Genomic DNA, 18,134 nt, shown 5'->3' on the forward strand with positions numbered 1-18,134 from the left:
AAAGTATATTTATACACAAATAATGTTATTATCTACAGTCCGACTTCATTGAAAAAGAATTTATCCTTAAGATAATAAAACAATGAGAGCATTTACTTGTCATATTAATATTATAATATTATTATATTGTTTTGTATTCATTTGTATAAAGATTAGTGTGTATGTATACAGTGTGTACATTGTCTTAATTGTTTAAATATAATTATAAAGATAGTGTGTTCACGGCGTAATATCAAGTTCGTGTTAGTATTTATTTATCTTTAAAGATTAAGGAATAAGAACCATTGTCAAGGTACTTATAGAATTATTTCCGTTTTTAAAGCCTGCCATGTTTGTTTTTCCGAAATTTCCTGACTTCATGTAAGGTTATGTTTGGATTCTTAATCTCGAGGTTGGAATTCAAATACCAAGTTTTATACAGTTTTAGAAATATTTTACCATTATAACGTATATTATCCAATAACAGACTAAGAAGTTTGATGCATCTCAGACACAAAGCAAAAGGATAGCGTTTTTAAAATCTATTCGGCATTAAAATAAAAAAATCCCTCAATATCTGGAACAACGATCATATGTATGTAACAAACCCAACATATCACGCCTTTTTTCCCATAGAGGTAGGCAAAGACCAAAGAACGTCACTTGGTACGATCCGCACAAACTTCCCTTGCTTCATTCACACCCATACAATATGTTGTTAGCTACTATAGGTTAGTTCGCGGTTAGGTACGAGTTCAAAGTAAGTACGAGTTTAAAGTACAAAGTTCCTGACCTTTTTTCAAGTATTGAAACAATGATCAGTAGATGAATATCATATGCACTTGTTCTAAATAGGAAGTGAACCCACAATATCCGGTATAACAGTAATGTGGTCTGACGTCCATCTAAACTGTCATACCCTGTTGGTAAACATTTCAACTCAAACAAAATTCCTTCAAAGTTCAAAAAACATCTACAATTGATTTTGAATCCAAGAAAACCCTGGTATTCACAAATACCAGTGATCAGTATGACGCAGGTCATGTTGTGGCGGCTCCTTTCGGCTTTTGTCGGCTATTGTCGGCTGTCATCGGCTGCCGGCCATTGTCGCGGAATTAACCTGTAATTAAACACATCCGCTCGCTGAAGGCATAATAGCTCTTGATGTGCGTAAGATGTATGTGCATGGTAGTGATGAGCCAAGTTCAAAACTCTAGATTATTTTAATAAGTACTAATTTCTCCGGCTCTGCTAGGCAAAGGTCACCTACAAAAATAAGAAAGGGAGACTTTGCAATATATAAAAAGTCTAATTCAAAAGAGATCTCTAATTTTTCATGAATATTTTCTTGTCGAACATCGTTGAATGACATTGATTCTAAATTATTTCTAAATAAAACCTAATTTGGAAAAGGCTTTATTTAATTTTAGCCTGGATCCTCGATCAGTTGCGCAGGAGGTTATATTTTAGATCTCTACCAGTAATTAATATAACTTCATTCACAAAAACATTTTGATACAATGTTGAAAATCTTCACAAAAAATATTTATTTGTTTATAGGTACTTGGCTTTGATTGCGCAGGAACTGCACAATACAAAGATGCTGCATATTTCAGTAATTTATAAAGATATAAGACAAGGATCATTGTTGTGTGTTGATTGTGCACATTCATGTTGTCACGTGTCGCGGTGCACCCGTGCACTACAACAATACGACTGTGTAAGATACACTTACTGCTAATTTATCATAATTATAGTTCACATACACTTGCATAAATATCTTCACGATAATATTCTACATATACAGTTATCATTGAAAACGTCCGCACCACAGTGTGTAAAAACCAAGCGTTGGTTCAATTTTAACAAAAACAAAGATTTGCTAAACGGTTAAAGCATAGGATATAGAAAAAGCAATGACAATTTTTCTGAATCCGTAGAGGTACTGGTGTTTGCCACAATACTAACTCTACGTCTGGAGGTAGTGGGTCCCATTCCTTCATAGAACTAATATTTGTGCGATCTACAAATAGGTGTTTCAGGTCTGATTGTATTTATTCGAGAGTCAGTCATTCAGGTAGAGAATTCTCTTTTTAACCAACTTCAAAAAAAAATTAGGCGGTTCTCAATTTGACTGTATTTTTGGTTCCTCCTATTATACTGCTCTACCAAGATTGTGATCTTACTTTGGAATGCTAGAAACGCGTTGAAGTCCTTTAACGTGAGTGTCCATGGGTAGTAACAATTTTTATAGTAGTTTGTACACGCGTAGTATTAGAAATACCGGCGCGTGTATCGTTAATATAGCGATTAACAAGAGTACCTGTAACTGACCGAGAATTTCTTCAAATAATCATAAACTCTAACATTTTACGATAAATGCAATTGCAGCATTCTTCTAGATGATATTTCTCTGCTACTTCTCTGTTGGACTCGGAACTGGCTAGAAGGAAATGATAAACCTAAATTAACTACTATGTTGAAAACGTTACCAATCACCTTTTTGTTTACCATCCCCATGGTAACAAGGCTTATAATTTTGCATGCACTCCTATAACAATTTGAAAATCCTCTTAAAATTAGTTCTCTTCAGGAATCGAACTGGGGAACTAGAATTCGACTTGATTTGAAAAACGTTGACTATCGGACTATCGCTAGTAAAACCAGTGAAGGCACTAGGACTACGTTAAGTAACCAGATTTAATATGAGCCCATATTTCATTGAGTCAATTCCAAAATGTCGCAACTTTCCTCTAATCAAATCACCAGTCGGAAGAACATAGTTACGTTTGTTCGAGTAATGAGTTAGTCCACTGACCTGCTTAGTCTGAGTGAGTTAGCCCACGCCTTCCTGCCTCCTCCTGCGCCAGACGGCTTCTCACGCGGACCTCTCTGATGTTCCTCCATCATTGTGTCTATGTAATAGTGTTTTATCACCGGTAGTTATGACTAACGCTGTTGGCTTGTTAAGATTATCTCGTTTAAGCATATAGAAAATATAGGTTGTTTCTTTAATTTTATAATTACATAGAATATAGTTTTAAAGTGAGACGTTGGACAATGTCATGTTAAAAGTCAACTTTAGTTGTTGTATTTGCTGTTTTAATTTAACCCTCTTATTCATAAAAATATATAAAGTTATGAAAGGATTATAAAGAGTTTTGTTTCTTTCACTCCTTAGCGAAATGAAATAGAGAAAACATATTATAGTAGTTTTTTAACTAAAGTAGGTTTACAGTGTGTTTATGAATAAGAGGGTAAAACTTTTACTTTTATTGGACAGGCCCATTTTCTGCATATCGCCGGTCCAAATGATGTATTTATTGTTTGAGGCACAAAGCTTTAAAATATGCACCTACATTTAAATGGTTCATAAATTAATTAAGATAATTTTCAGAAAGTTTCATTGTCAAGCAATGTGACATAATCAATTAAAACGATTATTTAATAAACTCGTAAGCTCAGAGATTACTAGCATTTTGTTAATAAATTATTCAAAGTAAACCGGCTTGCAACTGGTAACTGCCATGAGAACTAATTATATTTTAAATCTAAATGTATTGTGTTTGTTGTCAAACAGTCAACGGACTTAATAATGTCAAGTTCAAGATGAAACTCACTTATCATTCATGTAAATATTGAATCTGTTCTTGTTTCTGCATTTATACTTATTGTAGAGCAAATAATAAAGAATAAATATGACCAATGTGAATTAGTACTGACCATTTTTGTCCGGAATGCGGGAATACCCACAAAATGCTTGCTTCATGATGATAATAAACCATTGGTTGCAAAAAACGAAGCTCGTATTGTATTGTTTAGAACGAATGGTTTGTTCAAAGTTTAATCGTCTACTTAGAAATATATTTAGCACTGTCAAAAGTAGGATATAGCCTCTATTTAGCGTTAGTGCCTAGAAACCAAGTTTTTTTCGTTACGGCATTATAGTCTATTTCCAGACTTTTCGCATGTTTTGACATATTACAAAGGCTGAAATAGACTGCTAATTATTAGACTATATTATTTTCTCAAATTTAGATTTTCCATACTTCCTCGATAACTACTTAAGTCGAACAACATAGGTTCGTGGCTGGCTGAGGTGAACAAATTCAGAAATTAGCAGATAGGTGACCCACAGATTAATGCAGCTGAAGTATTATGTTTGATGGCTATTTTATTTTAAAAATGCACAAATTATGAATTATAATCTAAATACCTAAATCGTGCCAACCGACTTAAGTAGTTGCTTAGGTTACTGCTTTGCACATACGTTTTAATAGTAAGACTCTTCCGCTAGTATTTCAAGTTGATAAAATTTCATCCATCAACACAGCTGTCTCATTATTCATATTTTATTCACAGAGTTAAACTGTTAGGAGCAAAAACGTTAATGTGTATCTCGTGAGCGAGGTGTTAAAGTTTTTGTTATTATTATTATTCTACTGATTGTTATAACTCCATCAACTAAACTTGACGTATTGTTGTCGTTTACGCACTAACGTTCATTTGAAAACATTTTTATATTTGGGCGGAATTAGCTACTTTAAATGACACTTCCCTACAATCTGTGATTATATTGAATGGAGATAAAAGTTAATAGGGATGATGACGAAATTTATTTTTTTAGTCCAGCTTGTAAAAAAATATCATACACGTATTTTGCTTTTTAAACCAAATCAAATAATTACTGCGATACATTGAGCTGAAAAGTTTAGCCGGCACGTCCTTTTTTTATATTAGTTTCAATGAAAAGGAAAATACGGTCTTATAATACAGCTCAATAACTTTTTGTGTTCAGTCCCAAGAATTAAAAATGTTTACAGAGTTATTGAATATTAATCTAACAGTGATAAAAAATAGTTATTGTTTATCGATTATGATGTATTGGCCGTTACATTACTAAGAAGTAAACACGTCGCATTTGCGTCGTTACTTTTTATACAGGTTGGGATCCTGATTGATGTTTAAATTTCAGCTGTCGAAGTTTGACTTCGTTTGGACGAAGAATGATAATATAAGTACATATCTTGCAACTTGCAGAATATATGACTGCCAATTCTAGACTGACCGCATCCTTAAATTATATCTATCGACTATATCAATCGATTCTACTAATATTTAGGCCAACTTATTTTACTTGAAAAAAACTTTTGTGCTAAATAGTTTATCTATTGAGGAAGGCAATAGACTATATAACATCACGCTATGAGAAAAGGGTATGAAGCAGCAATCAATTAAGTAATAATAATAATGTGGTGAAAACGGTAAAACTAAAATATAATAAATATGTTTGTATAGAGTCGTATAGACAGCTATATAACTAAAAACTAATGTGTGGTTTGTGGTCTGGTTCTGTGGTCAGCCGGCTCTGTTTGTTGATGTGAATATTAATGATAATCGTTAATAATGACTTGCGATTTTTCCCAATACTAGTTTGTTTATAATAGTTTCGTCTTTCCTTCTTAGGCATCCTAAAACTTGATTTCTAGTAGGCAATGATTATCGACCAACGAGATAGTATAGTGCTTTAGCAATAGGCATTCTCAAAATTCGATAGCCGTAGTAAACAAATGTTCCTGCATAACTGAGTGGACTACTGATGGTCCAAATTTTCTATAATTCTGCCACCCGCTTATTATTTTCATACACGATTCTGGCGGGCTCTATAACACGATTCTGTAAAATTGTAACCTTGGGGTTTCGAGTGCCTAACATTTAAAATGTACAGCGAATATAGTTTCTTCGACATCCGCTAGAGGCGCTAATCAGTGCATCGATTCTCTGCTACTATCGACTACCGACAACCAAACTGTCATCGAGAAATTTTGTATGAAAATCTGTTCAGCGCCTCTGGCGGGTGTCGTAGGAAACATTTTGGCAGTACATTCTAAATGTCAAAATTTCGATAGCCAGCCGGTTGTCGGTACTCGATAGTTGTACAGAATCGAGGTACAGATTTTCATACACATTTTCGACAGCCGATTAGTCGATACTCGATAGTAGTAAAGAATCAGGCTACTGTACTAAGACGATGGACTATAGAGACATTTAAAATGATGCAGTGGCATGGTAGGTACAGTATTTTGAAATGTGTATTTGTCCATGACTTACTTAAATAGACACAAGTATTTCTATTAAAAAAGGGCTAGAAAACAGTTTTTTTTTTGTTTTGTTTGTCGTATGGTTAGTGGTCAACCTAGTGTCAAAGTTGTTCAAGCCGCCCGAGAGGCCTTTGACATGGCTTAACGACTGTTATCTTAGTAGACAACAGCCGGTACCGACTTTTAACGTGCCCTCCGCAGCACGGAGACGCCCAGGTCAAATACCACTATGCGGTCACCCATCTATGGAATGACCGCGCCATCGGTTGCTTAACCTACAGATCGTTTACCGACCGGTGAGCGCAACTGGCTATGGGCGCCTCACAAACAGTACACAATTATAACATGGAACAATGTTGCAACAGTTTTGTGGTTACTAAAGAAAACTATGGCGTCAAGGTTTGGAGAAAATTAACAAAGGTACTGATGAGAAGAATATATAATGAGCTACTTTAAAGTGCAGGGTTCGTAATATATTACTTTCAGTGCCAAAACACTGAAAATTAGATAAAGAAAAATACTTACTCCGATATAGGTATGGGACCTAATAATAAATAGATATATATGAAGTGGCTAAATGTTATTTACTTTACTTGACGTTCCGGCCAAATGGCATCGTTCGTGGTGGTAAACTAGTTTTCTTAACATAACTTTTAAATTTTCGCGTTGCATATTTATTATAGCTAAGGTAATTATGATCTAGCCTGTGACTGTGGCCAGAGTGATCTGTGCCGAAATATAAGGTAAAGGCCTATTCGTGTTAATTTCCGTATCCTATAATAGTTTTTATATCAGCAAATAACGCATTCAAGACAATTTTATTTGCGTAACTGTCATCATTATAGTTATATATTTAATATGTTATGAATGTTATAACGTTTCCTATTTACTAAATTCCTGTGAACTGAATCCAATTGCGATTAGTTCTACACACTATTGCTTTTGTACTCACACAATGCGTTGTGTTAGTAGTTAAAATTGTGTTTACTATAGAAATAACTTAATCCAGTGATTTAAACACATTGTTATTGCGTCTCGTACAGTTTAATTCAGATTTTATTTTTCTTAAGATTCTCCCATATTATTGTTGTGTCATCTATAGCTCAATAGTTAACATAGGAATCGCGCCGATATCACTGCGCATTGGGTAGAGTATACGATTTCCACTTTTGAACAAATATTTTTATGGTTTATTATGTCCATAATTTGTATGTTTGTGAAAGTAAAACAGTAGGTTAACCCTAATGCAGGATTTGCGGTGTTTCTTATCGTCTTTGTATTGTGGGTCTATCAATTGATACGCCTTGAGACTGTTAGTAAACTTGATCGTTGTTATGGCAACAAAATTACATGAACGAAGATCCGCTGATACAGTAGGTAGGTATTTCTATAAAATGACATGATCAAAAATGTATACTCAGTGGTGTCGATGATAAAGTTTGATTCTTAAAAAATTATGACACACAGTCTTTGTAAAAACACAAAGACAAATTAAAGAAATGGGGCACGATAAATGGCATTTATGTGGAGCTACTTCATGCTCTTGAGGGCACGTAAAACGGTCTTGCACAAAACCTCACCCAGGTCGTGTTGGTTATCGTCCCTTGCTATGAGTGTAATGGAATAGAGAGCATACCTAATTATTATGCACACACTTGGACAAACGATGTGATTCTTTGAAACGTTTTTGTATCTATACTAATATTATAAAGCTGAAGAGTTTGTTTGTTTGTTTTATTTGAACGCGCTTATCTCAGGAACTACTGGTCCGATTTGAAAAATTCTTTCATTGTCCCATTTATCGAGGAAGGCTATAGGCTATATATCACCACGCTACAACCAATAGGAGCAGAGTACCAGTAAACAATGTTACAAAAACGGGGAAAACTTCGACTCATTCTCTCTTATTTGACGCAAGCGAAGTGGCGCGAGTCAGCTAGTAAATAATATAATAGTGTTATAAAAACGTTTTGATAATTTTCATCTCAAGTAAGCTGTGACACAAGTTCGTCTCACATAATAACGTGTACGTTTGCGTCAAAGTAACCTTGTGTGTACAGATTAATGAGCGTCACATCTATTAGAATAGAGCTAGATCGTTTTAGAAGTGTCATTGTCTTGTGTAGTTCGATTACTAGGATTTCATAGCTATAGTCTAACAACTTAGTAAATGAGTACACGATTCATCTAGAGTAAAATGAAAAACTTTGTGTGTCTTTTTAAAATAAATTAGCTGTGACAGACAGGCCACCGTCAGAAATATAAGCTTGCGGGTAACTTTTGTTTCAAATCCTAAATTTTGCATACCTCCGCTAGCCGTGAACCTTGCCTACAAGGCTCTATATTAAGTTGTTGGACTATAGTGGCAGGTAATGTTCCGTCATAACCGTATTGGTCACTCCACCAAAATGCTCTCCGATATGCAATAATATTGCGCAATAAATTTGCACAATTCTGTAGCATAACTAAAATATACTTATTAAACATATTGCACAATATAAACCCTCAACCATCAGTATAATTGCGCGATAGTCTGGGGGCGGACTAAGATGAGACAATGAATCAGCCACCTGGTCAAATATCCGTGTTTGTACATGTGCCAAAGATATGAAAAGTCGCATAATTTTAATAAAGAGGTCTTTTTCTGATCTTTCACTGAGCGTATTTCTTTAACCTTACCTAACATATTATAAAACCCCTTTTATCAAGAGGTTTGAAGGTTGATATAGTTTCAAATAATAATATCCTATGTTCATGTTTGCCTCTAAACACTGAGTCAGTAAGGTCATAGTCATAACAGAGTAAAAGATGCTCCAGACTGTCATTACGTCTAATTTTCCTCAATTCGTTAATAGTTCCCGGTAAGCACTAGTTTTTAGCGCACTTTTAAGATGCCTCATTGCAAATAATGTAGACACTGGAAAATATAAAAGGAAAACATCAGATACGATAAACTAAAATAACAAATTAACAACTACATCAATAATTTCAATTTTCGTTCTTATCATTATTAGTACTATTTTACAGTAGGTAGAGTCTAATGTACAAAATATCAAATGTTGTTAAAATATCAGCAATTCGACCAATGATCAGTTTCGTACAATGACGGCAGATGTTTGTTCATTCACCCGTGACTCGGTGCAGGCCTCGCAGCCTCTGCCGCTGATATAAAACATCGTGTTGTTTATCTTTTTATGTTAGCCTATTTAATAGAATTAAAATAATAAACTACAGCTTTTATTAAGACTTTCATTTGCATTCAGGACTGACTTTTACATGCTCTCGATGAGATTAAAGTTATGAGGTACATTTGAATATTATGAGGTCCCTCCTCTTGTAAGAATTCACAAAACTTATAGAGGTAGGTATATATTAAAAATCTTGCAAAGTTTATGATTGTCGAATTTAAAGATAGGACACTTTATTTGTTCATCGTCACAGGCCCGTGACCTGGGTCGATGCAATTCGATCGAAACGTCGGGTAAACAAATAAGGTATCCCAATCCTTAATTTTCAATCGCTTTTAAGACCCGTTACATTATAATACAAGTCGAGAGAGTTGTACATTAATAAAAAATTACGTTCCTTTGTGTCTTCTGTCAATCAAACTAACACCGTGCAAGCAGTAGGGCGTGGCGAGCACCTGATCAAGAGTGGTCACATGCCATCTACTAGATCATCTGCTTCAGTTTATAATTAGCAGTGATACAGCAGCACCGTGTTGAATGTGATGATAATCTCTCGCACATATTGAATGTAACGAGCTATTGTTTCATCTGCTTAATGTCCCACAGTTTCGACCACTCACATCGCACATATATTAGCGCGAGTTACGTCGACATAGGCGTGCTTCAGATGCTTACATACAAGTTACATACATTATATCATGTCTATTTCTTACAGGGATATGCAGAAACCAAAGAACGCCTCTTGGTACGATCCTTACAAACTCCCCCTGCCTAAGTCACATCCATACACCATGACAAACCTACTTATATACATAAATTAACACCTTTTCCCATGGGGTTACAGGCAGTATATACTAAAGTTATTTTAAATATTTAGTTAACGACTGTGGCTCTGCCCGCTTGCTCAATACATGAAAATGTAGCTTATGTTTGATCACGGGTCTTCAACTACCTCCATACTAAAATTCATGAAATTGCCATCAATGGTTTAACCACGAAAGCGTAATGGGCAGACAGACAAGCCGACAGAGGTACATTGTTATAGCCTAAAGACATAAACATGAGCTTGGCTTGTTATTGAACAAGCCAATCAAGTGACGCGTAAGTATAAACTATGATCAGTGCATTGACCTCCACACTGTTTATATCATTCATATATAACACTTACATAACTTATCGACTGTTTGTTTATAAACACGTTACAAGCCACTAGTTAATAATTACATTACTATGTTCTAATACTGTGGAAAGTTTACGATTGTAACCTAGACGGGTGTCATTAAGATAGAGTATAAGTCCTACTACTATTATAATGCTAAAGTTTGAGAGTATATGAATGTTGGTTACTCTTTCAAGAGCATATTAATATTCTGATAGAATATGGTGAACACGATGTTTACGTACAAAACACAAGATACGATTTATCAAAGAAAGGTTTACATTTGCGCAAAGTCACGGGTATAAGCTATACTTAACCTAAAGCAAGAATCTACCACCACGACTTCGTGGGCAGAAATTTGTTAAAAAATAAAAATACAAATGACATATGTATATTCTTTATATCCTTATTATGTTCATTTATTTACCAATTCTAAGCATACTAAGGCCTTAGTGAGCTCTAAAAATTAACTTCCTTAACACGGAAAATCTACGAAAAAAATATCAACAAACATTACTCTAGTTTTACACGTGCCTAGTATAAACACAATTATCCTCATCATAAAGATATATCTTCTCACTGGACAGTGGACAATAACATCGATGGTTTCCTAAACCGTCTTCCTCGAGAGCCTGGTGGAATACTAAGTAGGTTTAATATGAGGCCAGCTGGCTGGTTGGTAAGGAACTACTTGTACTAAGTTAATAAGGCGTGGTAACAGTAATGTTAGCTGTGAAGCCTAATTTAGGATAGAACAGTAATTTGAATGCTGATGATTTTGATATGCAATTAATATGTTGCTATTCGACTGCTAGGCAAGGGTTTGATTCCGGAATGATATAGGGTTGAAACCTGAAGTCATTGTGTCATCCCAAGTGGGGGTCCTAAACAAAAATCTGAAAATTACACTATACGTTCTTAAACTATAAAATTGTTCAAATACTATCATGATAATATGGCTTAAATTTTTATGATAATTGCAATGTGTCTCATATTAAGTAAATTTCAGTTCTTAAATAAAAATAAAATGATGGACCTAAGACGGCAACCCGTCTGTCATTTCCGGAGTACATTATAGAGCATCGGTAATAGATTCAATTATTTCTTTTAGTTATACATATACCTTTGTACTCGTTGTTACTTGTGCTCTATCTACAAAAACAAAATAAATATGTATCGCATGTTTTGATAAAACCTTTGTCTCTCAGTTGATATGTTATTGTGTTTGATGGTTGTATCGTGACTTGATGTAGCATCGCTGAGTTACATAAATTCATACGAAGAGCAAGCTTATAACATTAATAATCGTGGTTTTATTTAAAAATTGTGCAGTAACGATTAGCCACTTTGTTAAAGTGATAGAAAGTTAGAATCAATTTTGAGTGCGATTTAAGTATAATTTTAATAAACTGTAACAACATTATGTCTGCTGAAGAGTCTCGAGAGAAGAATTGTGCTCTACATTATCGTTTTACCAATGTCACAAGCTTGGACTCTATACTGCCAGAGACACGTGACCACCGCGCACTTCATGATAGTTGTTGGGTTCACATCACAACATTGTACAAGCGGCTATTTAATGACAATATTATAAACACAGGTAATTGTCTGCCGCCGCAGCACCACAACAGAGTCACAATCACACACAATCACTTTATTATATAAAATCATACATTTTCGTATGTTCACAAGGATTTCTGTTCATGTTTTTTACGATCCAGAAAAGCTTAGTATTTTAGTTAAATGAATGTATTTTTTCACTTAAATGCTATCTTTTTTAAAGAGTTTGGTCTACTAAGTAAGAGGCAATTATATATTAAGCAGTATTTGCTTAATATACATACGTTTACAATAAAGTTATCGTACTGTGCTGCAGAAGGTCTCATCTAGGAATTGACCCTTAGTCATTTACTAAACACATTTCAGAACTGCTAAAGAGAAATTCAGCTAAAACATTTTACCTGGCTATAACAGAATCATTTATACATCGTGTCATCTCGGACCTCATAGTAACACAACATTGAATTTTGTACACACAAACGTAGAACTACTTTAACTTTAAACTTTAATTTTCTTTACATTTTTATCACTCCTTAAAACATTTCCCGTGTCTGAATGTAATTTTTTTTTTATTCAATAAGTAGAATTGGCTGAGTCGTTCTTAAGTATTGCGCTTTTCAACACATTTGGCGATTAATTTTTATATATAAAATACGTTTTTTCTTTAAACAGCGTTTTAATGTTCCTCTTTTCTTGTCGTAGATGCGTGGTACCAGAATGCGAGTCAGCGAACAGCACGGAGTACACGACGCCCTGGCTGGAGGGGGCGCTCCCCCCCAACGCGGTGGACGCGCGCTGTCGCCGCCGCGCGCCGCTCGACGACCAGCTGCCCTGCGGCGAGGGGACCGCCTTCTCACAGGACCTGCACACCTGCGACTCTTGGCTGTACCAGACTAACTTTACTATTGTTTCTGAGGTACGTAAAAAAGGAAAGCAAGGAATGAGGGTTATGTCATTCCGTATAGAGAAAAAATTAAGTGCTGTGAATGAAAATGATGTTGTTAAGTGCCATTTAAGTTAGTTCGTCTGAATAAAACAACTGGCAGACTAACAGACAGCAACTCGCTGGCAGATAGCCAAATGGCATGTAGAGTTTATTGCTTGTACCTATAGCTTGTAGAGGTTAGCAGGTTACATCTCCGTACTGTACTTACTGTACAGGGTGGCCATTTCCTAAGGTTTTTGTTAACAACACGCTGTCTCACTGCTTGACTTCTCCCCTCCCAACGAGGAAGGGAACCCTGCCCTAAGAATATCGACTACGAAGTCTATAACTGAGAAGTTATCAAAAAATGTCGCATCAAAACTAATCAGTGCCTCTAGCGTAGTCCTTGAATATGTTTCTAGCCTAGATTTTAGTAGGCTTTATTTATAATACGAGTTTATGCGTGTATTTCCTTATAGCACGTGTGATTATTCGTCACTCCGGAACTCGGAGATTACGTACAGTGCAAAACATAGTTAATCACCTCACACTAGCTGGCAGGAAAAAAGTAAAACCATTTGAAACGTTTAAAAATATATTTTGTGGAACGACCTCAGAATTAGGTGTAGCGCATACTTAGATGGCAATTAGGTAGGTTTTATTCTAGATCATATGCGGCTCAGGTTAAAGAATTGTTTGAAGGATCTAAGGAAGGAACTACGCTAGGTTTTCTAGTGCTGTTAAGGAAAATTTTGCTAGTCTCTAAATAATCATACGCTGGTTTTTTGCCAATAATGGTGTTTAAGCGCGGCAACGTGGCATAGACGAATTAAAGAAAACATATATCTCAAATTTAGCCTTATTCAAAAAGTAAAGATGAGGTTTGAAAATAAAATACAAATTCAAGTCCTTACTTATTCTATAAAAAATATGTTTTTTATTGAAGTTAGTAATGACAAATTCTTGCTTAATTCCGACAACTTAGTCTAACTATGCACGACTTACATACTTATCTGGATTATAATCAATGTTTTTGTGTATTCCCAACATATACTTATGGCAAAGCCACTGTATCAAACTAGCCACTTTTAGCTGCATAAGACATGATGTCCGAAATTTCGAATTTTATATACCCCCTCCACCCACGAACTTGGCACACAAGGCTCTCTACTATAATACCGAGTGTAGCGCAACCGCGCTACTGTACACTGGTTATCAATATACTACCGTGGCAATAAACTGAGATAAGCGGAAGTAAACGACGATCTATTATTAGTTGTAAGAACTGTTGTGTTCGTGCCTAGACGTCTCGTGCTGATAAGAACATCTCCGTGAGGCCTGACATGTACGCGATTGATGATAAGGATGTATGGAGAGGAAATCAAAGGGCAACTAGTCACTGATAATAAATTACAGACCTTAGAATAGACGTCTATAACTTGGCCTTTCATCCGGTCTCAGATTATCGTTGAGTTTTGGGACACCCTGTATAAATATTAATAATTACGACACTTTATGATTTAGTAATTTAGTAATCACGACTTTTACAGCGTAGTTACTAATTTGATTTCCTTGTCGGCGCAAATGTTAGCAAGAGCTTTGCTCTCGTATAAGATAAGGTTTCGCTGGTTTGTTAGGGTATTGAGGTGTAGACATATTAAATTTAGCTTGTATAGACTAGTTTCCATACTGGGCTACCAGCCATCGGTGACCGAAAACCGACGGTAGTTTAATAATGTGGTTACTTCAAACTAATCAAAAGATTAAATAGTAATTAGTTCATTACAAGGAAACGCCGGGAGCGGGTGCCTTAGAAAGGCACATCGGCGATCTCTTGCAAAAGCTCAGGTGCGTAGTACTCGTAACCGGCGGTCCTGTATGACAAGATGTTTAGATGTGAATAAGGCAAGGGCAGTTTGAAAGGGTCGTCCTAAGTGACGTACTTTGGTCTTTACCTCCCCTAAGGGTAATAGGCGTGATACCTATGTCTGTTTGTAATTTAATAAAAGCATTAAAAATACAACTATTTGACGTTAAAAGACCGCGATTTGCCGAATGCATAATCAATGAATATGATTGCTATATTATCGTCATAGTATTTCAAGTGTATGACGTTGTTAATGTAGGTCAGTTCGTTACTCTCGAGGTCAATGACACTTCACAACACTTAAACACATAAGACACATATATACAAAACTTATGTAACGTCTACATACTAAACTATTGTAAATACATAACAAATTAGTTCCGAATTTGTTAATTTCATGTCGTCTACAGTCTGTCTACTCGAGGTTGTTCTGTATTGTATGAAAATGTGTTTTTGTTATGTTAATTATAATAGTAGTACGTAATTAGGTACTTATCATATACAAATATAACTGGTCTGTTTCAAAATTTTATAATCTGCGGGTATCTATCATGTATTTCAGTTGACAACTATTTGAAAGCCACCACGCTGTACATTGTTTTCTCCCTTAGATTATGGTCATTAACACGTTATGTCAAAGCCGCACCATAGTGACCACCAATTTGACGTACACTAGTTGTCAACTGAGGTACATGATGAGTCTGACGAGAATGAGATGCATTGGATTTAGATCATTACATGCATCAAGAATTCCTAATATTCCAAAACAAAGAATATCGACTATCTGAAAATTTATTTTCATCAAAAGCAGTTCAGCCATTCAAGCAAAATAGGATATCAAACTGGCTCATAAATAAGTTACAATCATGACCTTCGCCGAACTGTTTTGATGTAGCAGCTGCAGGGTTCAGTGGTCGAATACTAGTGACGTCACATAGTTCCTCTCGCTCTGATTGTGAAGTAAATTGTTCACAAATAGTCACAATACGGCACGGGTCAGTGCTCATCATTGTTGATAGTTGAACATCTTTGATCAATGACGATCTGTGGTTAGAAAATATTTCAGTTGTAACCTTGCTATCTGGAAAGCATGCGATAGAAATCTTTATGCACTATAGAGCTAATTATTTAGTCAGTAGGTGTGAGCGCTACTATACTACTCATTAAATTAAAATTCAAAATATCATTAATTTTCATACTTTGTACAATGTATTTGGAATAGTAATTTTTTTTAACCGCTACGAAATAGCTCGTGAAAAGAAACGGCTTGCTCTTTTTCATTGTCATTTTATCACTGCACATTTTTCAGGTTTTGTAAATAAGTTGAGATACATTTAAAGACAGACTATATATAAAATAGAGTGAAATTAATTTGTGTTTTTTTGTTGACAGTTCAACCTGGCGTGTCAAGAGTGGAAGAGAACGTTAGTAGGCACTGTACACAACATCGGCATGTTGGTGTCTTTACCCATTCTTGGATACATCTCTGATCGGTACGTAAACAATATATCATTGAATAATTTTATGTGAGCTTTTACTAGAGCAAGCCCAGCCAAGAAATGCCATAAACTTTACTTTCCTTAGAATTGAAATCAAGACTTCGAGATCAGTATTGCTCGTGTTTATACTTTAATATCGCCATCATCTTGCTTAATTCCTACAAGAAGAAACATACTATAATTGTAATAAAACGATACTTTCTTCCAGTTGGGGTCGTAAACGCGCTCTTATTCTGAGTTGTACTTTGGTCGGTGCTATCGGTACTCTCAAGGCGTTCTCTATGAACTATGAGATGTACATCACCGTGGAGTTCCTGGAGACTATTGCTGGCGCCAGCACGTTCCCGGCTGCTTATATCCTAAGTAAGTACTCGTTGATGATTGCACATTTGTTTAAATAGTACTATGAATTGCTCTATTGTCGCGGGGACTTGCAAATACATGCATAAAATATTTAAATCAACTTCAAATATCGTACACAAAGTATTCAAATGTAATTTTACTGGATCACAAATATACGAAGGAATTCGGGAAGGAATCAAACCCAAGATCTGCCGACGCAATGCTGATACAGTGCCAATCACCTTAGCCACTACGCCACACAGGCCGTCAATGACTGCAACTCTGCTAGTTATTTTGCATCTCTTTCCTAAATAGTGTGTTTCTGCGCATTGAAAACAAGTGGCATATTCTGACTGTATTTTTTATTGCAGCAATCGAACTCCTCGGCCAAGACAAGCGAGTACTAACCACAGCGTTCCTCGGCATCATGTTAGTCCTAGGAGGACTCAGCTTCGCCATGTTGGCCAAGACCTTCCAGTACTGGAGGACATTCATCCTCGTCACATACCCACCATCCCTCCTCTTTATCCTCTACATATACTTCCTCCCAGAGAGCATCAGGTGGCTACTATCCAAAGGTAGAAAAGAAGAAGCAGTAGAAATCATCATGAACGCTGCTAAAATGAACAACGTTACTTTATCTGATGAGACTATGAAGCAGCTCACAGAAGAAAAAGCCAAGCCTACGGAGGAGAAGAAAATTGAAAAGGAAAATGAAGAAGGGTTATGGATGCAAGTGTTCAGGTCTCCGATAATCATGAGGCGCCTGGCTATTTGCTCGTGGTGGTGGATCACTTGCACCTTCGTGTTCTACGGGCTGGCCATCAACTCGGTGTCGCTGGCTGGTGACAAGTACACCAACTATATGCTGGTGGTGTCTGTCGAGGTGATCGCTGTGGTCACCAACGCGCTGGTGCTGGACAGGATTGGAAGGAAGAAGACGCTGCTCGTTGCGTATACTGTGTGTGGTTTGGCATGTGTTGCTATACCGTTTGTGCCCACATGTAAGTATACTTTAGATTGATCATAAGTAGACGAACAATATATTTTAGAAAAGTGTTCTATGGAATAGAAGCAATATTTAACTGACATATTCCATACTCCATAAGGAAAGATATCAATTGACTTCGTCCAGTCGAGTTTGATTAAAATTTTCTTTAAGACAAGTGTATGAAAAAATCGATTTATTTTGTCCGGCCCTCCCTTGAACAGTATTTGACACTATCTTACCCGCTTTTGATTATTTTTTGTAAGTTATGGGATAATAAGTAAGCTTATAACTCTCTCTTCCACCAGCTATCTCCTGGTTAGCAACAACCCTGTACCTGGTGGGCAAGGTGGCGATCACGCAAGCCTTCAGCGGCATCTACATGTACACGTCGGAGCTGTTCCCGACGCACGCGCGGCACTCGCTGCTCGGCGCCTGCTCCATGGTCGGCAGGATCGGCTCCATCGTCGCGCCGCAGATGCCTCTGCTGGTAAGTCGTCGATATGATATGACTTTCTTACTTACC

The 18,134-nt window shown here is 36.1% G+C and overlaps 1 protein-coding gene across 2 annotated transcripts in view; it reads left to right on the forward strand.

Annotated features, from left to right (window-relative positions):
• LOC142976046 (organic cation transporter protein-like) overlaps positions 1–18,134 on the forward strand; it is a 41,589-nt gene that overhangs the window by 18,928 nt on the left and 4,527 nt on the right. For both annotated transcript variants that reach the window (XM_076119245.1, XM_076119246.1), the window contains exons 2-6: positions 12,690–12,903; positions 16,172–16,272; positions 16,487–16,641; positions 16,992–17,624; positions 17,917–18,098. In XM_076119245.1, the coding sequence (XP_075975360.1) occupies positions 12,690–12,903; positions 16,172–16,272; positions 16,487–16,641; positions 16,992–17,624; positions 17,917–18,098 (1,285 nt within the window). The remainder of the gene's footprint in view (positions 1–12,689; positions 12,904–16,171; positions 16,273–16,486; positions 16,642–16,991; positions 17,625–17,916; positions 18,099–18,134) is intronic.

Source organism: Anticarsia gemmatalis, chromosome 10 (genome assembly GCF_050436995.1).
Source record: "Anticarsia gemmatalis isolate Benzon Research Colony breed Stoneville strain chromosome 10, ilAntGemm2 primary, whole genome shotgun sequence".
Lineage (NCBI taxonomy): Eukaryota > Metazoa > Arthropoda > Insecta > Lepidoptera > Erebidae > Anticarsia > Anticarsia gemmatalis.